This window comes from Neltuma alba, unplaced genomic scaffold (assembly GCF_004799145.2).
Source record: "Neltuma alba isolate B1F8T4 unplaced genomic scaffold, ASM479914v2 tig00011856_pilon, whole genome shotgun sequence".
NCBI lineage: Eukaryota > Viridiplantae > Streptophyta > Magnoliopsida > Fabales > Fabaceae > Neltuma > Neltuma alba.
The window spans coordinates 21,660-48,268 of NW_021636461.1; the positions used below are offsets into that span (position 1 = coordinate 21,660).

Below are 26,609 nucleotides of genomic sequence, written 5' to 3' on the forward strand. Positions count from 1 at the left end.
AACTTTTGGGTGGTTGCTTAATGCATTTTAAACGTTGCCCGACACAATAAACCAACAAAAAGAATTCATAATTATGCAATATAGACAAAGCTTGACAATCAAACGTTACCCCACATAACCGTGCCTGCAATTTCATAGATCTCTTTCTTAGGCCATGACCCAATCTGCATTAATCTTAAATCTATTTCTGTTCAAATATGCCAACTTTCCCATAAACCCCCCCAATTCCGAAAAGTCATGCCACCATTTATAAACGTCCAAACGAATAAATCACAATGTGACCTTACATTACAGCTGCCATGTTAAAAAATGTTGAAGTCGAACATCGAAATCAGCACCAACCAACCATAGTATATTCTATTGTATAATATGTAAATAATTTTTTTTTTGGGTGTAAAGAATCTAATAAATAAAAAGTCTGGTAAGTTGTTAATATGTCATGGCCTGTTATTATTTCTTATATAAGATCTTGTCGTTAACATGTTACTTACTTATTATGAAATTTTAGTGATTATTTAATTATGTGAGACTATACAATAATTTACATCAATAAACACGATTTTTCTTCCCCACATACAAGTACAAACATTTCAACAATTTTGAAGTCAAAATTAATGTCCTCTTTCTCACCACATGCCTGGAAACTGCCCTCAGTTTATTATATCTGTTTTTCAATCTTGGACGACTTTCTATTTTAATCTAATGACATCAAACGCCTCCCTAATTAAATATCTCTTGTTTTTTTTGTCAGTACCTTCCTTAAATATCTCTTAAACATGATGAAGATGTGAGTTCGAATTGATATAATTACACAAGTTGTAACAAAAAAAAAATATTTTGTATTCATTTGACTCCAATCCCAATATACAATTAAATCCAACATAACTTTCCATGGATCCCATAACTCAATCGCACTTCCAACTATTTTTATAACGTGTACAAGAAGCTACTGATGCAAATCGAGGTGCAAATATACCCCTTTAAAATCTTTCGTCTGTAACCAGGGAAAAAAGAGAAGTTAATGATCGTCCATTAACAAGATCTGCCATTTCTTTTTATTTTTCCAGGTAGAAACAAGATCTGCCTCCAGATACGTATAATTAATTACATTTTATACAGCTTCACGTGTCGATCATGCATGCTTCCTTAAGTGTCGGCTCTTCTTAGTCCTTTTGCGGCGATGAGACTGCTATAAAAGTCCTACTTGGTCAAAGCCAGTTCTGTTTTAACAAAGAGTTTGAAAGGAAGGCATTTCTGGGTTGATATATGATGTTGCTTTCAAGGAGGTTGCGTGTTGCTGTAATAATGGCTATGGCAGCTCTTATGGCTGCTTCCTATGCTGTTGAAGGTAGTCATCGTCGCATTCTGTGGGATAGCGATATCGATACTGACGATTTCTTCGGATTCCTTTACCTCATGAAGCTCAACAGATCAGAATTCGAACTGGAGGTGATTACATACTTCAAAATCAAAACCCCTTTCTGTCTTTACCTTGATCCATATTACTTTTGAAGCAGTTTTGTGATTTGTTAAACTGCTTGGATCTACGCAGGCGATCACAATCAATGCAAATGCGTGGACAAATGCAGGCCATGCTGTGAATCAAGTGTATGACTTACTTCACATGATGGGTCGTGATGATATTGCCGTCGGAGTAGGAGGCGAAGGTGGGATACTAGAAAATGGCACCATCCTTGCAGATGTTGGAGGCTATCTTCCGATTATAGATCAGGTATGCTTTATGCTATATGCACTTGCATTTTCACTTTTGTTGGTAACATCGATTTGTTCATCACTCATGAATTATGCATCGTATTGTAGTATTGTATAATAATGCCATTCATACTCAAGTTACTGTAATGCAGGGATTGACGACTGCAGGAAGTTGCAGATACAGGCAGGCCATTCCCGTGGGTGCAGGAGGGCGACTTGACATCGATGCAAATTATGGCCTTCGCAAAGCTTTCCTTCCACAAGTATATCTATGTTCACTTTGCAATATCTCTTAACAATTTTTAACCATATTTTACTTTATGTTTTAAATTATAGTATTTTTATAAATTAAAAGTCCTAAGCTTTATATTGTTTTGTATTTAGTTCACCTAAAATAAAAATATTTGAACTTAAAAATTAAAAAAAATGTTCCTTCATTACAAGTGGTCGCAAGTAGGACCAAATCCACGATCTAGCGCCATTTCCTCTTATCATTTTCTCTCCATTTTCCGTTGTCATGAACCAGCTAGTTGCCCATTTACGTGTGCATATACATAGTTTGATGAGGCCATTCCATTATTGCATACGGACTGTGCTTGTTTTTATTTGGGCATTCTCAAGAATCCAAAATAGGTTGTTTCCTTAATATTTATCTGAAGCTTATGGACATATACTTCTCATTTTACAGATATGCACTACTGCGTAGCCTTATGGATCACTACATTTCAATTTTAAATGAAGTCTGTTATAGCAAATCATTAAAACATTTGAAGTCTTGATATATTTACATAATAATGCATCAAACTGTAAATGACTTCAGAGTGATCAGGCAATTCATTTGTTTTAAAGTGATTTTAGTCTAACCACTCACACCCATTTGGATTGCTGCTTTTGGCATGAATCAGGGCAGAAGGAGGTATACTCCTCTACAACAACCAACTGCTCAGCAAGTTCTGATTGACAAGATATCTGCGGGTCCCATAACTCTATTCGTGACCGGAGCACATACAAATGTGGGCATTTTCCTTATGAGTAACCCCCACCTAAAGAAGAATATAGAGCATATTTACATCATGGGTGGGGGTGTAAGGTCAAGCAACCCAACTGGTTGTTGCCCCAAAAATGCTAGTTCTTCCTGTGTGCCACAGCAGTGTGGTGACCGTGGCAATATATTCACAGATTATCACACTAATCCATATGCAGAGTTCAATATGTTTGGAGATCCTTTTGCAGCATATCAGGTCAGCTGCAAAAATAACGGTCACTTAAATTGTTAATCACTTTACTGTTCATCTTGTCATTGTTCAAATTTATTTTACACATATGCATGAACATATGGGCATATAGCTTCTTGACGAAAGTATATGATCTCATTTTAGGTGATTCATTCTGGTATTCCTATAACTCTCGTCCCTCTTGATGCTACCAACACAATTCCCATCAACGAGGCTTTCTTTGATGAATTTGAGAAGAGTCAAGACACATACGAGGCACAATATTGCTTCAAGTCATTGAAAATGGCTCGTGATACTTGGTTTGATGACCATTTCTATACGGTAAACAATTATCGAATTTGTTCAGGCAAGTGGTTTTTTACTTGCCAATATCTAGGTTGATAAAGTCAGATGGAGTAACATTGATATTGACTTATTTGGCAGAGTTATTTTATGTGGGACTCTTTCATGAGTGGCATAGCAGTCTCAATCATGAGTAACTCCCATAACGGTGATGGAGAAAATGAATTTGCTGAAATGGAGTATGTGAACATAACAGTAATAACTTCCAATGAACCTTATGGGATATATGATGGCTCCAATCCGAATTTTGATGGCAAAAAAGTTCCTAAGTTTAATTTAAAGGCAGGCGGAATGCATAGCGGTCATGTTCAACAAGGACTTAGAGATCCATTGTGCTTTGTGAAGGATGGGAAAGGAAAATGCATGGTAATCGCTTTTTTGTTGGTTTATGCATTGAAATCTATGTAGTCAAAGTTTGTTTTGCCTTGTTAATATGTTGTCTATAACAACGTGATCTATAGGATGGTTATACAGCAGAGGTAAATGGTTCCAACTCAGTAAGAGTGCTTCTTGCTAAAAAAGCAAAGCCTAACCAAGATACTGGAAGCCCACTTGACAGAGAATATTTCATAAGCTTCCTGAACGTGAGTCACATTTTGATATATTGTTCTGGTTTCTACAAGATTATATCAGAATAATAGGATTCCTTATTGTGATTCATTCTGCAATCTTTTCCAGGAACCTCTAAGTAACAAGTATTTATCTTTCCATGGGTTCCAGGTTCTAAATAAACAACAAAATTCTGGGCTATTCAACTTCACTACGCAGTTTCCTTACTACAAAGAGGTGACTTACAAACCTGATTTTCAACATAGAAGACCAGGGAAACCTGTTGTGTTTGACATGGACATGAGTGCAGGAGACTTTCTTGCTCTATTTTATCTCCTAAAGGTTCCTTATGAAGTGATCGACCTCAAGGTAGTTTGACCCTTCATCGTTACTATTTCTTTGAATCTTCAAAAACCTTTCCTGCTCTGACATGGACGTGAGTGAATTGAAATCTATTGCTCCTGCTACTCAAAGACCCCAGCTTTACTTTGTCGAATTCTTTTATTAGAACAATGCTATGGATCTATCTGTGTGAAGAAACTCTTTATCACCATAGGTTTTGCTTTCCATGACAAGATCCCTAGGGAAAACATTACCTCTGAATCTGATGTGGGTTCCCTGTAACTTTTGGTTAGGCTATTATTGTCAGCCCAAATGGATGGGCCAATGCTGCAACAATAGATGTGGTGTATGACCTACTGCACATGATGGGTCGTGACGATATCCCAGTAGGTCTAGGAGATGTATTTGCAATTGATTCAAATCCATTCTTATCAGATGTTGATGGCTGCAAATATGCTGGAGCCATTCCGCATGGGAGCGGAGGGTTCTTGGATGCGGACACTCTTTTTGGTCTTGCTCGTAATCTGCCTCGTAGCCCCAGAAGGTGCTTTTAAGTTACTTTGATGAACATTATACCATGCATCAGAAACTAACGAAAATAGTGGCTATGTAGGGGAAGGAAAATGGCATTAGTAAATTGGAATCTGTCATGTAAAAATAAAAGGTATAAAATTGAATTTTTCTGGACCAGCAATGGACTATGACACCTTAAGATCTACCACAGGTATACTGCAGAGAACTCTGTAAAGTTCGGAGCTCCCAGGGATACCGATCACCCTGAACTTAGACAACCGCTAGCTATGGAAGTTTGGGAATCTATATCGCCAACAACCAGACAAGGGTCTAAGATAACAGTGTTAACCAATGGACCATTGACTAATTTGGCCAAGGTCGTATCAGAGAAAAACATGAGCTCCTTAATTCAGGTCAGTTGATTTATCCATACACTTCCCATTATGAAATACTTGGAAATTAATTCAAGAAACATCAGCCCGTCAACAATCCCAGTAAATTTTTCTATTGCTATGTAGAAAAGTATTTTATACTAATCAACTGACCGTATGGGTTCAACTTTTTACAGGAGGTATACATAGTAGGGGGACACATAAGCGAGAATGGCAATGACAAAGGAAACATATTTTCTGTACCTTCAAACCGATATGCAGAGTTCAATATGTTTTTGGATCCCTTAGCTGCCAAGACAGTATTTGAGTCTGGAGTGAATATCACTCTCATTCCACTGGATATTCAGCGTGAAGCTAGCAGCTCGTTTTCAACGATGTTAAGATGGTTGCGTGCAACAGAAAAAACATCTGAAGCTGTCTTTTCCATGCGGTTGTTTTCAAGGCTATACCGCTTGAAGCAAACCCACTACAGATATCAGCACATGGTAAAGTAACCCTTTAGTCCTCCTTCATGTTATAGCTTAGCCAGCGCAGTAAAAGTTACGCGTTGCAAACTCCGTAGATTTAAACCGAATTAGTTATAAAGTGACATGTAAACTATATCAGAAGTGAACCCTACAACAAGGCATGCCTAGCATGATCCATGATCAATGATCAATTGGGTTTAATAATCTTTTGCAGATTTAGCCTACCTAAAAATTTTGCATTTTTTTCTTTTTAAAAGTTTTTCTTAAAAAAATTCTTAGATTGACTATATCAATCACGACTTGAGTAGTCCCCATTTTTTGCTGAATATTAGTTGTAATTTAGCGAAGGATGTGATCATAATAATATGTAACTGCTGCAGAATCAGTTTAACAAAACGTTTGTCACCTAGAACTAAAAGTATAATGTGTTTTTCATTTAGCTTAGTTTCTGCTGTTTAATCTGTTTTTTGACTAAAGCAATTCTGTTACAGGACACGTTCATGGGGGAAATTCTGGGCGCAGTTGTATTAGCCGATGGCCATTCCAGCGTTGGTGCAAAAACTGAGGTCAAGCCACTTAAAGTCATAGCTGAAGGTTTCAAATCCGGTGATGGGACAATTGTGGTAGATGAAAAACAAGGAAAATCAGTCCAAATTTTAAATCATGTGGATGCTGGGAGTTATTATAAACTGTATTCAGAGAGACTCGGTGATAAGAATCAGACAGCCAAGTTAGGAAGCTTCAATGAACAGAGAAGAAAATGGAGGCATCCTTGAAAGCAAAGCAAGAGGGGAAGTCCACTTGGCTACTATTTTCTGCCAAAAGCTGTTCATCTTTTCTTATTTAATGCAAATGAGGTGTGGCTAAAAGATTCTTGGAGATAGACTTCGTAGTTGTGTACAGGTAAAAACATTGTGAGGCCTTTTCTTTTTGTTAAAGAAGCGTGAGGATTCGATATTGGGAAATTAAATCCTGATCATGCTCAATCAATAGTGATATAGATTCTTTCTGCGTGTCTCTGTCATGGGCATTGTCGCTGATATGACACCATTGTATGATTGAGTTCATGTATATAAATGCGCAACAAGACAAGAATTTTCAAGTTTGTTATTATGTTGGTGAGGATCTGTGAAAATGTTGATGATCTAGTTGAAAATTTGTCATTGAACTCTCATCGAGATACGGCTTTGGTTGGGTTAACATCTGTAGATGTGATTTTTATCTCAAACCAAACTGAAATAATTTAAATAATTTTTTTATAAAAAAATCAGTTTGATAGAATATTATTTAGATAATTTATTGGAAAGTTACTTTCAAAAAGTTAAAATGCGAAAAAAAAAATATTCCAACTTTAAAGTGGGTTTTAGGCAAAATAAAAAAATTTAAAAAAAAAATCAGCCATCAACATCATGTCAAACATCTTTTTTTTCATTCAACTAATTTTTTTTTTCTGTCCGAGCTTACTTTTAAAACTTCCTAATGCTATTCTAAGCATAACAATGTTAATGGAAGATAATTAATAAGGTTATTGGTTATATATAAATATATATTTATATATATAATATGAATGGACGGAATCAATCCCCCAAAAAGGAGGAGGGAGAGAGTGAAGACAGAAATCATGTATGGCCGAAAGATAAAGATAATACGAAGCAGACAAAGGTACGATGCCATCTCTTATCTTTCTACTAAATAATCATATCATGCCCGATTCCCCACTCGCCTTCCCCCGCCATTATTCGAGTCCAGGATTCTATACTTTCCGGTTCATAATCTTGTGTTGCGATCAATTTCCTTTCCTCTTTTCACTTCACACCTGTAAAGTCGAGTGAAAAAATCCCAGGCTGTTTCACCCAAGAAGCTCTCAGATGTTGATTGTTTTTCAACAAAAAAAAAAAATTAAAGGCTTGCAAATAATTTGCAGGGGGTTCAACAGTCGACATCTAAATCCATCTTTCAACGAGTTTCTCTATTATTCCCCATGGTTCGACGCATTTGTGATTCAGACGTGTTCAATTCAAACAACTCTGATGTTAAATATTCCTCACGCCTTAGAAAAAGTGAAGAAACCAATAAAACATTAAAGACAAGTGTTTGAGGTTCGTATTAAATTCTTATGTACTCACCCCAATGGATATAAAAAATCATATTTTAAAGGCCTTCTCTCTTCAAAATTTCAAAAATAATGAGAGTTCTGTTATGTTAGTGATAAGAGCAGCCTTTCTTAGATCATGGAAGAGTTCACATATAAGCTTTTCAGACAAATCGTGAAGAAGTTACAGGGCATGGAATCCTCTCTTGGTTGAAACTCATACAATCAATCACCAAGGACTTAAATGACCTAAGACAAGAGAATCTTCAATGAAGAAGAAGAAAAGAGGATCATCTAAACACTCTTACAGTTACAAGCTTTCTCTATAACTCCATCCACCCTTTACAAACTCAGTTCCATCACAGGGATTGACCCACCAGCTCCAACAATCTGTTGCTCAAGCTGCAACAAAAACAATTCAAACAACAATTGTGAATGATAACATCCACAAAACACAAACATACTCTGTTTTCTTATGACCAGAGAAGCAATTAATCATGTTACCCCAAGCAGAGTTTCAAGTTTAGTTTTGACAAGGAAGTACTCTTGCTTTACTTGTTGCAGACATCTCAGGCACCTGCAAGTACATTCCCATCATCATAACATAAAACTGCCCAACATACATGGTTCTTTTAGTTTGTTTTCAACATGTGTTAAACTTTGGTGTCGAGTAAAACACTAAACTTGTTCATACATAAAAAACTTGCAATAATGGCATGTCTCAATGTCACTGTGATGTCCTGTGTTTCTGTCTTCATGTTTACTACTAGGTAGGTGCTAGTTCAATCTAAAACCTAAGCGTCTCGAAACCTTTTATGGGGAAAAAAAATTTAGCAAGTCAGTCAGAAGAAAAACAACTTACGCATCCACATTCTGTTCCTCGCAAAAGCTGCGGAAAGCAATGCAGGCATTTTTGACCCTTTGAGCACCTATGCTGTGGGCCACAAACACAAATTTGTCAAAACATAACCAAGGGAGACGAAGATAGCTATAGATGAACAAAATAAATAACTTTATGAATTGTTTTCTCCGCTCTTATTAGCTGTTCCTGAATTGGTCTTCATATACATGAAACTTGATTAGTCTGTGTGGGCTCTAATGTATAACTTATTTAGTAAGCAACTTCTTTCTGTGTAGCCATCTAAAACCAAACAGTAATTGCACTAACGAAACTCTGAATTATTGCCGTAAAGGGTTTGATAACTCGGATCCAGATCATGTGTCTTTCTAGTATATACCTTGAGCTGCTACCCTTCAACTGGTGTACATGAGCATCAACTTTTTTGAAGTCAATTGCTCTCTGATCTCTGCAAAAAAAGAAGGGGAAAAAGAAAAGGCTCAATAACATAAAAACTCTTTCATTTTTCCAAGGTGTTATTAGAGCAGGTAAAAGTTATCAAAAAGGAAACTCAATTCAAACTTAAATGAATAATCAGTGCCAAACTGATCGTCGTATCTAACAAACACTCCCTGTTTTACTGAGTCACAGAAGCTCTTACTATATCAGGAACTAATACGATTAACTTATTTATTAAGTGAAAGAGAAATTATGGGAACTCACAGAGCATTGGTGAGATCAGTAAGAAGCCTCTCAGAATCTTCAAAGAAGAGGGACACAACTTCAACAACAAATTCAGGGTTGCTGTCGTCTTGTAGTTGCTTGAGTTGTAAGAACTGAGCATCAAGAAAGCCCTTTTGCCCCCATATAACAGAAAATAACAAGACGCACAAGTCACAACCGAAAAAACCAACACAAACATAACAAAAGAAGAAAAAGAACCTAGCAAACAGATCTGGCTACGTACAAACAAAAAAGCAAGAACCCCCTCTGAGAAAAAATGATAAACTGAGTGCTTTTATAGGGCAGTAATGTTGATACCTCGATGAACAAGGATTTCATGCAGTCGACCCACTGTCTCTGAATCTGACCCACATCCATGGTTAGAGACAGAGTGACCCGGCAGAGAAAGGAGAGGGCTGAAGTTGAGAAGTTGAAGTAGGAGGAATTATTGCTCAATCAAGGGGTCTTTTAAGTGCAGCAAAACCTTTGAAAGAGATGGATGAGAGAAGCAAAATCCAAGGTTTTGTTGCCGTTGGGTGATAATACTGATGGGAATGTCTACTTCTTTCTTTTTCTTTTTTCATTTTCAAGGTCATTATTCATGTATGGATTTGTGCTATTCTTGCTTGTGATGTAGAAAATAGGGACCCACCACCACCCCCACCATTAATGGGAATTTGCAATCGACTTTGGGGTTGCCTCCCTTGCATTAGCGCCATCTTTCTCAGCTCCTTTTCCACTCTTCTTCGAGGCGTGCATGATAAAGAATCTTGAAGAGATTAGTTTTTTTTTTCTTTTTTCTTTTTAAATATATATATATATCTTTAATTTAATCTAAGAACATTGCATCCTTTTGCTGGGTAATTTTTAAAATCAATAAAAATGTCCTATGTCACTGTGTGTACGTTTAGACTTGTTTAAATGTTTCCTTTTTTGTCAAGTGGCTTGATCTAAGCAGATGATCTCAGATGGTTAATCAGTCGCTGAAACATTGTCACTTGTATGAAAGTTTGATTAAAGAATTTAACTTTTGAAATGAAAAACTGTCGCGTACAAAAATTTAAGGGGTTCATGATCATGTAAACATTTATAGACACACAATTCGGCTTTAAAAAAAAAAAAAAATTGCTTGCAGCGCTTAGCCGCTTAGTCGCTTGCCCTCTCCCTCACATGCACGCAAATTCTTCTCGCTTTGTTCTGTTTGACCCTCAAGAAAGATGAAATACTCTTACCCTTCCGTTCCTAAATATAAGACCCTTATACAGTATGTATAAAGGTCTTATATTTAGGATCAAAAGAGTAATATTTATGTGTCTGGATATAAAAGGTAAAGATAACATAGAATATGTCTAGCTTTGCAAAGCAACATTTTTTTCAAACTTGTTATATATATACACACACAGACACACACATGTCGGCTGAGGTTGAGAATTCAACAGCCTAAAAACCTTTATATTTTCATAATAATATATACAACATGATAGGATGGTAAAAAGAGGGGCACATGTTCTTATTGGGGCATCTAGCCTGAAGGTGATGGGGAAAAGAGTGGTTGCGACCCCCTCCACGTGGCTCAGCTTTGTGTGTGACTAAGGCACAATGTTTTTCTTTTTTGATTTCGTCTGATGATTTGATGCCAAGGTTGTCTACACGAATCACATTTCCACCACAAAATAAAGTCTTTCATTATGGCATTTGCAAAAGCTGAAATTAGTACAAGCCCAACTGTTCCCATGTTTCAACGTATTGCCCCATTACTACATTCATAGCATGTTCATGTGTGAGTAAATTTAACAAGTTTCTCCTGCATTAACTCTCTTTCAATTACATAAATAAACATGTGTGAGTGAATTTAACAATTTAACAATTTTCACAAATAAATAGACTCAATAAGTCAGTGAACTTATTATTGGGCTGGTCCCAACCAACTTAAAAAATTCACAGGCCCAATAACTCACTGATGGGCTTGGCCTTACAGATACAACACTCACCAACATTGTATAATAGGTTCGGCCTCATGGTTCCTGGGAACGGCTTCTCTCCGCTGACCTTTCTGCTCGCTGCCCTCCTCTACTCAAAACTATATCGTTTTAGTGGAAAATAAAAGGGCTTGAATACAATTTGTTTTTTTTAAAAATAATATCCAGTATTTTTTAAAAGCACTCAATATTTTGAAATAGTTTTTGATACACTCTGCGCTCTAAAATATTTTTCAAGGAGCACCCACCACTATACTAAAATATTTTAGGATGTTGAGTGTATCAAAATTATTTTAGAATACTATATGTTCTTGAAAAAATACTTCAAAATACTGAATCTTATTTTTTTAAAAAAATTCAAGCTCTCTTATTTTCCACCCAAAACGACATGGTTTTGGGTGGAGGAGGGCAGCGGATAGAAGCCATTGGCGTTCTGTCTTTACTCGTTTGTTCAAGCCGCCTGGGAATCAGCTCCACCATGGAATCAGACAAATCAACCACTTACTTCCATATAAAGACGGAGGCAAGTTATATGAATCAAAAGGCCATATTTTTACTTCTCTTCTTTCAAAGAATCAGAAGCGTCGGGACTTGTCTCTCGATTCATGTCATTCAAATACTTGGTTGAATTATAATCCTCTGCGTCTAGCAGCTCTACAGAATAGGTCCTTCTTAGTTTTGACTTCTGGCGTTCCATTATGAACTTCAAGCCCTCTTCATCTCCTTTTAGAGTCTTTAACACCTGTGTATTCATCTAAATCAGATCATCATCTCGCCTGCATCAAAATGTTTGACATATAGAACTTGCCTGGCTCATTTGTGGTCGCTCAACTGAACAATGCTCTATGCACAAGGAAGCTGTTATTACAAGAATTTTCATCTGTTCTTCATCATAAGCATCACTTAGACATGGATCTGCGAGCTCTTTGATTTTATCTACAGATAGCAAAGGTTTTGCCTGCAAATATATGCACCCACTCTTTTAATTTGATATTTTTAATGTGAATAAGCTATTCCCTCAGTAAAATGTTAGCATTGCTCTGCACAGTGGAAGAGACATACCCACATCACCAGACTTTTCTGAGAGCTATCCAAAGCCTGTCTTCCTGTAATGAGCTCCAATAATAGCACTCCATAAGCATAGACATCGGTCTTTTCATCTACTACTCCATGCATGAAGAATTCAGGAGGAAGGTAACTGTTTCAACACAAAATGCGATGGAACCATAAAAAAAACTGTCAAAACATAGGCGTGAAGAAAAATCTTTTTATTTACTAAGAACACAGAAACTTTGTGATGCTTTTAGATAAACAACCCGAATGTGCCTTCAATTTTGTCCACAGTATGGTGAGTCCATTGATCAGGCAACCACTTTGCAAGCCCAAAATCAGATACCTGGGGTGAGATTAGATTTAAGAAGCTGGTAATATATGAAAACACTCCATTGTTGCAAAATGGGACTCCCATAATCAATTCTGTGACGCATAAAACATTACCTGAGGCTCAAAATCCTCTGACAGCAGAATATTAGCAGCTTTGATATCTCTGTGAATGATCCTTCTTTGACATCCCTCATGCAGATATTGAAGGCCCTCAGCAGTCCCTAGAGCAACCTTAAATCTGATGTTCCAATCCAGTTTCTCTCGAGGTCCTAAAATCATGCAAGGAAGAAACTGGAGTTTTTATCTTCTGGAAACTTGTTAGGTTCCTTCTCTCTCTCTATATGTGTGTGTGTGTGTTCAAAATTTTCAAGATGGAAAACAGACCATAAAGTATGCCTGCGAGGCTGCCATGTGGAGATAACTGAAGAACAAGAAACATCCCCCCTTCCACACCATAACCAATCAATCTGGCAATATTGGGATGATCAACATGTACTATAATACCAAGTTCAGACAAGAAATCAGCTGTCATTTCTTCTTGGCTTCCTCTTGTCAGCCGTTTGATTGCAACATATGTCCCATCTTCCATTTTTCCTTTGTAAACCTCAGCATAACCTCCCTTCCCGATCAACAAATCTTCAAAAGGGGAAAAAAAGCACAACCAACATATCACCAAGCAAGCAACAATATCATTGTGAAGCATATGAATTAATGAGCTTTTCTTTTAACACTACATTGACCATTGTAAGAGGTTTTTTTTTTTAAAAAAAAAAAAACTATTTATGGGCCTTCATTAATAGCTTAAACTTTCTAGTCCAGCTAATCTTTAACAAATGTCAAGCACAATGAGATTTTGTTCAGAATAGCTTGAGCTTTTTAAGTTGAATTGATCCTTCACAACCAGAAAAGCAACGGACTTCAGACAAAGGAGTTGATACCATCACTGAAGTCGTTAGTGGCAGCTTTGAGCTGTGCAAATGAAAAATTAATCCACGAAGACTTAAAGCAGTAAAAATCTGGATCAAGAGATGGGGTTGGAACTGAAGAATGTAGACCAGGGATGAGGTCTTCCTTGATTCGTTTAACTGTTCTTCGGGTGAGTTTGGGAATAGTTTTAGGCGGATGAGCAAAGCGCATGTGAGATCCTTTTTTCATGAAACGAAGCAGGCCGCGCCATTGGGCATTGTTTGCAACATCTGGGGGACACTCTGAATCGGAAGTACTACCATGGGAAGAAGGAGCTTCATATTCTAAACTTCTGCAGTCATCAGGCATGTCTTTACTGGCAGACCACTCAGGTGTGCCTTCTGCCTTGATGTATAAAGAATCCAAGTCTGAAATTCATTTTTTACGTTTAGCATATTGATTAGTACAATGGACAACCGTGATCAGATATTTAGAAATAAGAACTGCAATTTACCCAATTCTCTGATGGAATCAGAATAACCAGTCCGAGCCCTTCTGCCTTTTGGACAAGTCTTCTTCTCTTTTGAGTCTCCCTTTTCTAATTCAGGGGATTCAGCGCTGCCAATATCATCATTTCCTTCCTCAGCAAATAACAATGTAACAAAATGAAGGCAGAACAACCTAATAAATATATCTCAAGACTTCATCGGCCTATGGCTAACAAGAATGAACAAGGGTCAAAGAAACACGATGGCCAGTCCGGCCAGCGTACACCGCAAGTTACCCATATTTTTGGTTCAACCGCCCGATACGCTGGATTACGAGATTCAACCAAAAAAATTGACAAACTAAGATTTTGGGATACGGAACAATGCGGGTGAACACACGCTAAATAAGGATGCGTGCATGACATGAGATTTGGGGATTGCATCAATAAAATATCAGCCACAAGAAGAAACAAGGAAAAAAATGCCATGAAACTAAGCCGAAAATCCCACTTCCGATGGAGAACAATGGGAGGAATGAAGGCGTTACCTTGTGGAACGGATATCGTTGTCCATGGCTGAGCATCGGAGAACAGAGAGGATCTCAGAAAACAGAGGAAGGGAAGGGACAGAGGGAGGGAAGGAGGGAAGGAGGCTCGAAAGTAGCGGCTTGCATTGATTCGTGTGTTGTTGCCGCCTTAATACAGAAACAACTTCATTTCATGATATTGTTATTAACTTCACCGAATTTTCTTGCTCAATTAACGGCTTCTTTTACCCATTTTCTCATTCACATACATTTCATCCATATTCACTTACTAGTGCATAGTTTTTATTTAAATATCGTTTCTTGCAAACTCTTTTTCTCACAAATTTTAAAACACCAACAACCATGCATGCATTTGCGGTCCATCGCCAAAAAAACTACCTGCTACAAACAGAATAACACATCGCTATTAGTCTGTGAAAAATTAATGTTATTAATTTAATCTTAACAATTCGTCATAAAAAATTAATTCTGAATAGTGTCCTTCAACCTCTAATTCACCCTTCATTACAACTTGCGGTACAATTTATATGACTAATTTAATAAGGTGTAGTTATTTGATTGGGACACTTACTGGAAAGCACTTTGCTAAGGGTAAAGTATAACACTTTTTGAAGCTTTGCTTGTCAGCGAGACAAAGTTTGTCATTGATCAACGTTTTGTTGTTTTGAATTAAAAGGACAAGCACCAACTATTTGAAATTATAGGGGAAACTAAACTTGCAACTTCTCGCTTATACAAGAGCTTTCACGTTTTTGAGCTGTAACACCATTAATCGTTTATCAATATTTATGAAAAGTGAAGATGATGCTCAAGTTTTATAATTTCTTACTACAAAAAGTACAGAATAAATACTACATCTTCAGTATTATGGAGGAAACCAGTGGCCGCACAACAAAAGGCACTCCTCATATTCAAATTTCCAAGTTTTTAGCGTTCAAAGAATAGTTTATCACACCACAATGAACATATGATTTACAATAAGGGGAAAAAATAGTAACGTAGAGAGAGCACAATGAACATCATCACTTGTTACAAGATGTAAATGAAACGTGTTGGCTAGACTAGACAATATCGTCAATGAACATTGCGAGTAATCAATCCCTCAAATATAGCATAGAGGTCCTTGTTTTCAGGTCCAAATATCTCATCAGCTTTTCGTAGGGTCTCCTGCAATTTTGCATCATAATATGGCCATAACCAAAGTGAGATATGAATGTGTTAAGAGAGTAGAGACAACAATGTAACAGAGTGTGACAGAGGGATATTACTTCTTTGGTTTGTTTATGGGAATTCAGTTCCTTAACATTTGCTAAGAATGCGCCAAACTGCTCATAAGACAAACGGCTCCTGATAACCAACACAAAGTGATCAATTGAATGGAATACTCAAAGTATGTTAACCATTAACAACACAGAAATTCAGAGATTTAACACTGAACGCAGCAGCTGCTGTTCGTTACTTCATATTCAAGGACAAGAAACATTTTGAAAGATAACCAAAGAAATCCATTGTGGATCCTGCATAGAAGCTTCCAAATTATAGGGCCAGCTTATGACTTCTAGTTCTGTTAGGGAACCTTCATTCATGGATCAAATATAAATGCCCTCACCTGACTTGGCGAAAGAACTCCTTCCCGTCCACCCGTGTTCGTCCTACAACAAAACATAAGAGTGTAACTGGAGAAGAAGTACATAAGTTAAGCAACACTTGCTGCAAATGGCGCAAGGTCTAATAAAGAAATACACTACGCAGACACACTGAGTTGGAAAAACAACTGAAAAGAGTTGCAACGTGCTAGCACAAAGAAACTACTGCCCAGAAATGGAAAAACAAACCAGTTTGCGATGCTGGGTCAGAGCTTGACAATGAAGTTGAAAATGAAATTGAATGTCGCCTTGGAGACACAGGTTTAGATGTTCTTGTTGGTGATACTGATGCAGACAGGCTAGGGGGAGAACCAGGAGGAGTAATCCGAGGTGTGCTAGTTTGAGATGCTAAGAGGAGACCATGTGATACTCGGGGTCTAGTGGCTGCAACCACATGAGACACGTGCAAAATTATAATTGCTAAATCTTCAGGAATCTACACTGGAAGCAGCCATCTTGACAAAACAAAATGACAGGCAGATAACAGTAGAAGTACAGACTACATACCATCAGCTTCACGATCATCAGCCAGTGAGTATCCTGTATCAGAGATATGGCCTCTCATTGAAGAAGTTCTAGAAGGTGGTAATGAGGAATCATCATCTGCAATGAAATTAGAACTTTATCAAAACCTAAAATGACGAAAAAAGTGCCTGTGGAATATAAGTTGGTGTCCATGATGAGTTGAATATCTCAGCTTCAGTATTTGTTCTTTTATTGACCTCTCCATTCAAACTCAAATTGAGGTCCCAGATTTTTAGATCGGGTCACTCGAAGATGAAGCAAAACAAAACATTAAAACTAAATATCGGCCATTATAGGCCAACAATGATGTCACAATTCACCAACAAGAAATGCGAGTTTACAAAACATTTGAAGTACCTCCAATCTGTGATGCGGAAGACAGACTATTTTGACTTTGTATTTTAGCAACAATATTCGATGCTCCTCCCTACGGCAAACAGCAGGACAAGCCATGAGCTAATATAGTCCAAACAAAATGCCAGTACTATACATTGTAGACAGAAGAGAGACGCAATGAGAAACAAAATTCAGCGATATGTGAACTCTAAAAATCATCCTCCTTATTCCACGACAAGCACCTCTTTATCAGAAAATAGCATAATTTAGTTAATAACAACTTTACCGAATTTTCTTCATCCTCTTGAAGCGATTGCATAAGCGTCCTTCTGAAAACTTCTAACTGCATGCATTTAGAGTAAGACTCCATAAGTCCACCGATGACCCACATTCTATATGTTAAGACCTCATAACAAAATCATTCAACCACCCCTTCCCATTTCATTCAAAAGCTCACAGAAACGACGGCCTACACAAATTCTGAATTACCGGAAAGGATTACAGATTTTCTAAATCAAGCAGATTGGAGGTTAAAAACACGCCACCCAATTTTGCAACTATTAGTTACAATCAGAATTCAGAAATCGAATTCCATAACAAGAATTGGCAAATGGTCACCTTGGAGACATCTCGATTGAGCTTCTTCACGGTATTAGAAAGCAAAGCGTTCTCCTTAAGCAAGCTCTCCTACACCAAAAATGGGGCACAAATTAGATGAAAACGAATTCAACTGGGATATTTGAGAAAAACCGGTTCGAGTCGGGAACCTTATCTTGGTCGGCTCGGACGAGCTTATCAGCGGCTTCGGAGAGGGTGGCATCGAGGGATTCGACCTGGGACTGAAGCTCGGCGATGAGGGAATCTTTCTCGGCGAGCTTGGCGCGAAGGGCGGAGGCTTCTGACTCGAGGAAGTTGAGACGCGTCGAGAGGGCAATGGAAGTAATCTTGCGGGCCACGTCAAGCTGCTCGAAAGGATCCGTTGGCAGAGCTTGCAGCACCTCCTCGGGAAGATCGAAATTCGAAACACCCGATTCCGGTTCATCCGCTAACATTTTCTCGAACCTATCAAACCACCTCACACCTCCTTTTCCGTTAACTTGTACTTGTTTGTTTCTTGCTTTTATAAAATTAAGCACGCTGTTCTCGTATCATTCCCTCCTCCTTCTTCTTCACCAAAGCTGTTTGCTTTTATGTAACAGTGTCTGCCTGCTCAGCCGTGTGAAGGAACGAATTTGATAAGGATTCGGTGCCAACAAGGGAATTTCGTAGTCTCAGTGTGGGTGTGTCCCAACCCAAAAGATGTGGCTGGTAGACAAGACTTGTGGTTCCCGAATGGATAGGACCCTTTGAACATAAGACAAAACGGACTCGTCTTCTGTTATTTCATACCATACGCGCACAGGTATAATAATATTCAAACAAAGGCAAGCCGCATGCTGCTCCAAACACTGGAAAACATGTTTGCTTTGTCATTACAACCGATCTTGGACCTTAGGTGGCTCTAAAGGGATCACTTTTAACGTCGAATTGATGTTGTTTCCTACGACGAATCAAACCCGTTGACAAAATGTTGAACATACATATAGTAGTAGTGTCTTTTGAGCGCTGTTTAAGTGCATCGTGCCTGGGCTTGTGACTTTTCGTGGACTGAATAAGAAGCTCACACAATATATAGTTTATTGAGAATGTAAATGTGTTGTGCCTGTTGGGAATTTGAAGAGCGACTCGGTGGTAATAGACTAGTTTAGATTTCCCATCGCCCGTCTTGGTGACAAGTGTGTGAGTGTGGATAAATAAGACATCCCACCGTTTGGATACCACTAATGTTAGGTTTTTCCTTCTTTTTTTTTCAATTTGATGCTGCTCTGAAAAAAAAAATATTAAGATTTGATTGATAATCGCAATTGCGATAGATTTCTTGCTACCATGTTAAGTCATCGGCTTATTGGGCACTGTTTAATGGATATCCTAGTCCGTTTTGGCGGTGTTTGGTGTATTAAAAAAAACTTTAAAAAATATTTTTACTTAAATCGAGATAAAACCCTTTTTATATATTTATTTCCTATATCGCAAGATTATTTTCAAAATCATAATTTAATTTCCGCTCAAACATTTTTTTAGTGAAAAGTTGAAAACGGATATGATTTCAGATCAATCATCGAAGTTTTCCTTTGTTTTTCTGTAATAAACTTGGGCTGGCTAAAATTCTGGGTCCATCAGCATTCAACGGCTGAAACCACAAAAACAAAATAGAGTCAAGCTTGAACTTGAAGTGGTCGTGATGGGTTCGTTGGGCCCAATTCAGGTACAGGGTCTTCTTTTGTCGGGTTGGACAGGGTGGCCCATGTGTAGCCCAAGAAGATGGAAAAGAGGTGTTCTTTTTAGGCAAAGAATACATCTCTGTCAACAAAAATTTGTCCAATTGATAAAAAATAGATTTATAACCCATAATCTTACTGTTGATGTGAATATTTTATTAGTGGCCGATCTGTAAGTATTTTTAAAATACTTTTTGAGTCTGAAAGCATATCCTAATCCTAACAGGTTCTCAAAACCTAACTATCTAAATTTTTATTTTTAAAAAAAGGAGTATATATCTATTTTTCATTAAAAAAAAAAAGATATATGAGCCAACAAAATCAAGTAAGAATTGTCTGATTTTGAATCTCACCCTGAATGTGGAGATCTTGTGAGTGACTCATTTGTAAGTATCTTTATATATGCCATTGAAATCAAAAGCACGGCTTATTTTTGGTGAGTTTTGAGGAATTTTTTTATTAAAATAATAGCAGATATTTGAAGAATAGTTAATGATGATAATGATGTGTTGGGAATCGCAAAGGATTTATGTGGTAGCAGCGGTGGTGAATTAACATGAAGCTTTGTGAGGTGGATTGGAGAGAGAAATGTATGGTGTGGGCGTGACTTTACTCCTTTTTGTGGTGGACGCACATCAATCGTTATCCCCTTAGAGAGATTTATCTCCATTACCCATTCCTTTCTGTAGAGGCAACCGTCACATCACAACATTTTAATTACCACTCTCTATTAAATAATGCTACTTCCTGTTTTAATACGAGATCCTGTTTGTTTTTTATTTTGATTCTAAATATAAAACCCCAATTTATTTTGTCTTTCATATTTATATATATTTTTTCAAAATAGCCTTTCTAACAATGATAGTTCTAGTCAATACACTTGATTAGCAAGAATATTTTAGAAAAAAAACATCTAAGAACAAATAACTAACTCAACTTACTTCCTTAATCTTCTCAAATTAGTCAACTGGCTCTTATAATTAGGAGCAGAGGTAGTACTAATTTCCATACTGTTTTATTTTCTCTCGCTGCAAATACTATATCTTATTCTTATAAGACTTTATTTGCAGAGATAGTGCATATATATATATATATATATATTTAAAAATATGTTACTGAGTTCGAAATCCTCCACAAGTTACGTTCTTTCCGTGAAGAGTTTCATGAACTAACATAATAGAGGAGGAAAACAGTGATGAATAATTTATGCAGCATGATTATTAGAAGGAAAGAAATGTATGACTTGAAAATTTAAAAAGATATCTGATTTAAATATTTCATAAAGAAATGAATGATTTGAAACGTGCGTGAGTGACTTGTTTGGCAAAAGAGTAATACAGTATCTTTACTAACAAAAACAACGAATCCCACATTAAAACTGTAGGAGTTACCAAGTTAAATAAATTGAGATAATCACATATAAAAAGAAAGAAAAAAAAAGGGAAAAAAATGAATAGAAATTTGATTCCGAAAAAAGTGTCAAGAAAGGCAGCTGGGCAGGTCCAAGCGGCTGACGTTGAATAAGCAACACTGCCCTTTCTATGAGGAAGACCACAGCACAAACTTTCTTTTATTTTTTTACTTTCTCCTTTTGTACTTTTATTTATTTATTCATTTATTAATGATTCGGAAAGAGAAAATAGCTTGCTTCATCATTCAACGACGCTATGATTCTCTCCCTTTTATTTTCTTTTTCCGCCCACAGATTCTCCTACATACTCACATTTTAAATCGTACATGTTTTCTTTACAGAAGGATGTTTCCACTACGCCTCCTCAAAGTATGATTCTGCGTTTTGGCTTTTATGAGAACAAAGCAGGAAAGAAGAGTTGAGAAGCTTAGCAAAAGTTGTCATTAAATTCTTTGTCAGTCGGAATAATTTTAATTCAAAATATTTGTATTTTCTATGTATAAGAACTTGTACATTTATCGATAAAAATTCATGCTTCTTATCACTGATAAAATATTTTAATACAGGATTTTTTCCCCAGATTTCTCAATAAAGTATGATAATATAATAATCCTCTAGTCTTTAATATAAAATCTAATTATAGAGTTAGTTTTGATCCTAAATATTAGGGTTGGTAAAACGGACCAACCCGCGAGTTGCGGGTTGGCCCGTGGCGGGTTGTGGGTTGTCCGGTGCGGGCTCAAAAGGCCCGTTTTCTGGCGGGTTGGCATTTTGCCAACCCTAACCCGCCAACCCAACCCACCAACCCGCCAAAATTTTTATTTTTATTTTTAAAAATTTTTTTTTTTTTTAAATGTTAGCAATTATATATAATACAAAATAAAAATACTAAAAATGATATAAAATATTAGAAACATTCAAATAAAAATTACAACACAATAAAATACAAATAGTATATGATTATCCAATTTTCCAACATGATAATACATAAGTTCACACATTTTTTTTTCAATGAAACCAATGAGCAATATTGAATAACTTATTTATCTAATTATTTCTAATGACAATAAAGTTTGAAGTAAAAATTTGCTTTACTTTTACTTTGTTATCTATTTTTTTTAAAAAAAATAGGTGGGTTAACCCGCGGGTTAGGGTTATGGCGGTGCGGGTTATATTTTTTAAGGTAGTGGCGGGTTGGCTTTTGCCAACCCTAACCCGCCATTTTTGACGGGTTGGACCCGCGGGTTCAACCCATATTACCGGCTCTACTAAATATAAGACATGTTTATTATATTTATTACTTTTTTTCTAATTGGAATATATTCTATTAGTTCTTATCTTCAAATTGTTATGTTCTCTATGTCCTAGAATATAAAAAAAATGGTTAGGCAATTGCAAATGATATAACTAGTAAATACGTTCCTTCTCATGTCAATATATTTTATTATTTAGAGGGAATTACACTTACTTGTTTTTGAGTCCAAGTAGCGACGAGGTTTGTTGTGACTTTTTACTATCGTCCAAAAGCTTTTGCTTTTGTTCAATATATAATTATGGAAGCTAACTTTGATTGGTTAATTAGATCAATTTATTAATGGTCGGCCCTTAACTATAATCAATAAAAAAGATATTTAAATAGACTATTAGAATATTTTAAAAAAATCATATTTCTATAATTTATTTATTTATTTAATTTTTTTAATATAATTAAATTAGTTAAATATACGGTGAAATAATTTAAAATAAAATTATTAAGGTGGAAGCCCGATTTTATTTTTTTTTTCCGCCAGCTGGAAGCCCGAATTTGACTCCACACTTTTACAAAAGCATCTCACATTTTCTTTCCTCCTTTTCTTAGTGGGAAATCATTGGACAATGTGGCAGGAACTCGTGGGGACATTCATACGTTCACTTGAATTATTCGGTCCACTCACATTTTCTTTATTCATTAAAATCATATCAATTGTTATCGATCTCCATTATATGAACCGAGCGCCAGCGGTCTAGTTTCACAATGACCAACTTACCCTTCTACCGAGTCAAATTACGGTGAAACGGTACCCTCCAGTGCACTCGAACAATTTTGACCTAATTTAAATTATTTTTCCTAAAGAGTTAAAAAGAAAAACACGCCCACATATATAACAACAATTTATGTTGTAAGATTTTTCATACAACATATCTAACATGTTGAATTACACTAAATATGGATACCTGTCTTAATAACAATTTAAATATTAATACATCATATTGTGAGGATTATCTCATTCCATTAAATCTAATCATGTTGGTGTTAAAATATTTATTTTGATGCTAGATATAAAATCCTAAGTCATAATTCATCGTATCTTCTCAATTTAATAACTTTCTTCACAAATTATCTGGGTATAATGATATTATATATATATATATATATTAAATGAGGTTCCATTAATCGAAAAATAATCAAATGGATATTATAAAAAAAGTCTGTATATGTAACTTAATCAAACTTTCTTAATATCTATAAATTCATTATTCAACGTTTACATTAAGTATTTAAGTATTAACATCCATATCATACCCTTTTTTTTGTTTGGCCGAACATTGACCAAGAGAGGCAAGAGCAGCGACCCCAATATGGGGAGATCGTAAACGTCATCCGGTCCACGCAGACACCCACCACAATCGGGGGATAGTAAATGTCAATTTTGACCTCGATCCTTTGCAAATATTGCATGGCCATCTTCGGATAGGTTATCGCTTCATTTTTAGAAAGCAAGATCGCCTTTGATTTTATGGATTATTTTAGTAAGTAATTAACTAATAAAATATGCGTGAGGGGAGAATGATCGAAACTTGAATTGAGAGAAACAAGCGGCGACAGGGAGACAGCTTAGGATTTAGGAGTCTGTTGATGGAGAGACAAATTCATCATTTTAAAGTACGAGGCCATGTGATCTGCAAAATTATTTGCCTCTTATTTTGTCCCATTTTCGCATTTTAATATTAATATGCAGAACGAATTGGAGGTTTAATCAATCAATCTCTATTATTGAGCACATCATTTTTCCATTATTAAGCTTCCATCTGCAACACCCCCCCCCCAAAAAAAGAAAAAGGTAGAAATTGAATTGAAATAAAAAATGCCTCCGTTACTGCAACGTAAGAGTAAATATATTTACTTATTATTTTACATTTAAAGGTGCAAAAATATTTCCATCTGTAAATCTAATTTTCATTCCCTGTTCCATAGACCATAATAAACAATTACTTAACTCCAAAGATAAAAGGTTACGTTCAAAGGTTAGGTAGAATGTGTAAAGCATATGAACCATGGTGATGCTGGTACGCCAAAAGCACTGAACCAAAATCACCTAATGAAAAGCTGTTATCCCCTATTAACGTTATTTCCCGTCAGCGTGTTAAATCATTTATGGATTATGGATGATTCATTTGATGTAAGCTTGTTCAAATCTATATCATATTTATGAAAATGTCTATATATATATATATATATGTATGAGCTATATCATGAATATATCTATATATAGCTAATCCTAATTTCTAACCCACCTCATGTATTTATTTAGCACTCTCTTCGCTCCTAATTATTAACTTAATAATTTAAAAGGAGTATTTCTTTAATTTTGCGTTTAATTATTTATTTGTTTTCTTTTATCATCTTATATACTCTCTATTATTATTATTTTATTTATTCTAAGAACATGTTTTTTAAAAATATATTTTTAATATATTTATTATTTTTAATTAATTTTAACTAATTATTTGTTAGAATAGAAAACAGATGCAACGCAATAAAAAAGATGTGGTAATAAAAAAATCAGCAGATTATTTGAGTGATGTGAAAACCTCTTGTGGACCCTACCAAAGAAAAGAGGCCATTGAAAACGACAACTAACCCAGCACATATGACGGCGTTACCTGATGACCCAAGAAAACCGAAGTGGACGGGCGAGGAGTAAGATGTCAGGGCACACAGGATGACGCCGTTATAACAGACATCGCGTCTGAGGGGCCCCACATACACGCCCTTCTACGAAGAAAGCCAGGGCGGACCAGGTCAAGTCATCCAGCCACGTGTCCCCTAATCACTGAGAACGAGCCTGCCTGTCTCTTACCATTTCTCTTTCTGTAACTAATGTCTATCTTCACGCGTCAATGAGCGAAGGTCGGTGGCAAACCCAACCGCCACCCGACCCCGCCCTGTCTCTTTCCTCTTCTCCTATATATCACCCTCCCCACCCTTTCTTTCTTCCATTGTAGCTTCCCATAAACCATCTTTAAGCCGCGTCTTTTAACACACACCACCCCCTCCTTCTTCTCCTTGTGAGGAGGAGGAAAATAGAAGAAAGGGGCTCGTAGGAACAGGGCTAAATCTTCACGAAGAAGCAGATTCTGGGACTTCCATTTTCTGTTTTCCTTTGTCTTACCAAAACGAACAAGATCTGCGCGCGCGCTAGCTCGGAGTAGAGAATCGTCCTATTTTCGTTTTTTTTTCTTTGAATTAAAAAAATTACCTGCCATGGCGACGGAGGTTTTGCGGCCTCAGGACTGCTTGGTCGAACGGATTAGGGTTCCTCCAGCCGCGTTTTCCAGGCGGAGGAACTATGGGGGTTATTGTAATTACAATAACTACGTAACAAATCCCAGGCCTTCCCGGAAACCATCGAACAGACCTGAGAGGCAGGACCAGAGGAAGCGGGTAGTTGTGCCGACCCAGCCGGTGTCGAAGCCGTCGATCTCAAAGAAATCGAGCTCCGATGACTCGAAGATGGCGAAGGGAAGCGGTTTGGTGATGGAAAAGGTGACGATTCTCAGGAGAGGGCAATCCTTGGATTCAACGATTAAGAGCGAGGTTTTGAAGGCGGAAAGCGAGGACCTGGTGGTTTGCGGGACGCAGAGATTGGGTCCAGATCCAGAAATGGTTCCGAAGCAGATCCGTATCGTGAAGACCGACATGTACGCAGGATCGGCGTGTGCAGTGTCTCCGTCGCCGAGCGCGCTTCCTCTTCCATCTTTTTGGAAGAAGAAGGAGTGCTCAGTGGCCGTTGACGACTCTGCAACGCGAGATCTGAGGCGTCTCCTCCGGCTCGAATGATACGGAAGGGGTCGAAAATCGGGTTGGATGACCCGAAAAGAATAAATAATTCTCCCTTCTGTTTGTACCTTTCTCATCATCATCTTCTTCCCTAAGTCGAGTTTCGTCTTCGCTACGTCCCTCCCGGATTGAAGGTCTGGTCCGACTGTGATTTTTTTAAATGGAAGGGCAGATCTGAAACTGGGAAAAGAAGTAGGGGCGAAAACGTGAACAAGCTAGAAATAGTTGTGCTTGTGTTATTACCATCATCTATCGGGTCTGTTGTGTAATATTGTACGGTTAGTCGGGGTAAAGGAGGTTAAGTATGTGACAGAACAAAAAAGACGGAAGAAAAAAAAAGAAAATGGAGGGGTTGATTTGTAAAATTCGGAAAATATTAGGTTTGGTTTATGTGGTCATTGGTAAAGTCGGCGTCTGATTAGTAATTTATTTTCTTTCTAGTTCACTGGGCTGCGTCTGCAAGTGCGTTGTTACTTTTGCTTGTAAAGATAAAGAATAATTTTAGGGAAATATGGGCAGAATTCAATTTTTCACGCGTATCTGTTTTTACTTTTCTCTCTTCTTATTCTGTGTGTGAGAGCATTTAAGGTTTTTGTTAATATTTGTTTGTTGTCGAGGGATGAGAGGCATCTGACTTGAGGTGATAATTTCCAGACATAAGGTACATTGACACTTTAAAGGTGTTTTTTTAAATTGTCAGTATTTTAAAGTACTTTTATTGGTGTTTCAGCGCCTAAAAATATTTTTTTAGATAAGTTCATCA

General features: G+C 36.9%; 5 protein-coding genes across 5 annotated transcripts; 2 read left to right on the forward strand and 3 right to left on the reverse strand.

Annotated features, from left to right (window-relative positions):
• Positions 1–1,198: 1,198 nt before the first annotated feature.
• Positions 1,199–6,665, forward strand: LOC114718657 (uncharacterized). Its single transcript, XM_028904060.1, has 12 exons — positions 1,199–1,449; positions 1,553–1,732; positions 1,866–1,976; positions 2,619–2,954; positions 3,093–3,269; positions 3,372–3,656; positions 3,752–3,874; positions 4,011–4,208; positions 4,475–4,725; positions 4,906–5,107; positions 5,263–5,571; positions 6,045–6,665. The coding sequence occupies exons 1-12, from the start codon at positions 1,267–1,269 to the stop codon at positions 6,327–6,329; spliced, it is 2,640 nt and encodes an 879-aa protein (XP_028759893.1). The 5' UTR covers positions 1,199–1,266; the 3' UTR covers positions 6,330–6,665.
• A 1,089-nt stretch (positions 6,666–7,754) lies between these two features.
• Positions 7,755–9,879, reverse strand: LOC114718662 (histidine-containing phosphotransfer protein 1-like). Its single transcript, XM_028904064.1, has 6 exons — positions 9,525–9,879; positions 9,207–9,337; positions 8,884–8,952; positions 8,508–8,579; positions 8,150–8,222; positions 7,755–8,047 (listed from the first exon to the last, which is right to left on the reverse strand). The coding sequence occupies exons 1-6, from the start codon at positions 9,582–9,584 to the stop codon at positions 7,988–7,990; spliced, it is 465 nt and encodes a 154-aa protein (XP_028759897.1). The 5' UTR covers positions 9,585–9,879; the 3' UTR covers positions 7,755–7,987.
• Positions 9,880–11,510: 1,631 nt separating this feature from the next.
• Positions 11,511–14,091, reverse strand: LOC114718658 (receptor-like cytosolic serine/threonine-protein kinase RBK2). Its single transcript, XM_028904061.1, has 7 exons — positions 13,989–14,091; positions 13,507–13,902; positions 12,953–13,204; positions 12,683–12,837; positions 12,502–12,581; positions 12,248–12,383; positions 11,511–12,143 (listed from the first exon to the last, which is right to left on the reverse strand). The coding sequence occupies exons 2-7, from the start codon at positions 13,841–13,843 to the stop codon at positions 11,967–11,969; spliced, it is 1,137 nt and encodes a 378-aa protein (XP_028759894.1). The 5' UTR covers positions 13,844–13,902; positions 13,989–14,091; the 3' UTR covers positions 11,511–11,966.
• Positions 14,092–15,390: 1,299 nt separating this feature from the next.
• LOC114718659 (uncharacterized protein At4g15545) lies at positions 15,391–18,427 on the reverse strand. Its single transcript, XM_028904062.1, has 9 exons — positions 17,784–18,427; positions 17,635–17,703; positions 17,303–17,359; positions 17,038–17,107; positions 16,663–16,758; positions 16,345–16,539; positions 16,119–16,161; positions 15,778–15,856; positions 15,391–15,676 (listed from the first exon to the last, which is right to left on the reverse strand). The coding sequence occupies exons 1-9, from the start codon at positions 18,066–18,068 to the stop codon at positions 15,584–15,586; spliced, it is 987 nt and encodes a 328-aa protein (XP_028759895.1). The 5' UTR covers positions 18,069–18,427; the 3' UTR covers positions 15,391–15,583.
• Positions 18,428–19,952: 1,525 nt separating this feature from the next.
• Positions 19,953–26,382, forward strand: LOC114718661 (uncharacterized). The gene is made up of 2 exons (XM_028904063.1): positions 19,953–19,958; positions 25,138–26,382. The coding sequence occupies exon 2, from the start codon at positions 25,271–25,273 to the stop codon at positions 25,844–25,846; it is 576 nt and encodes a 191-aa protein (XP_028759896.1). The 5' UTR covers positions 19,953–19,958; positions 25,138–25,270; the 3' UTR covers positions 25,847–26,382.
• Positions 26,383–26,609: the final 227 nt, after the last annotated feature.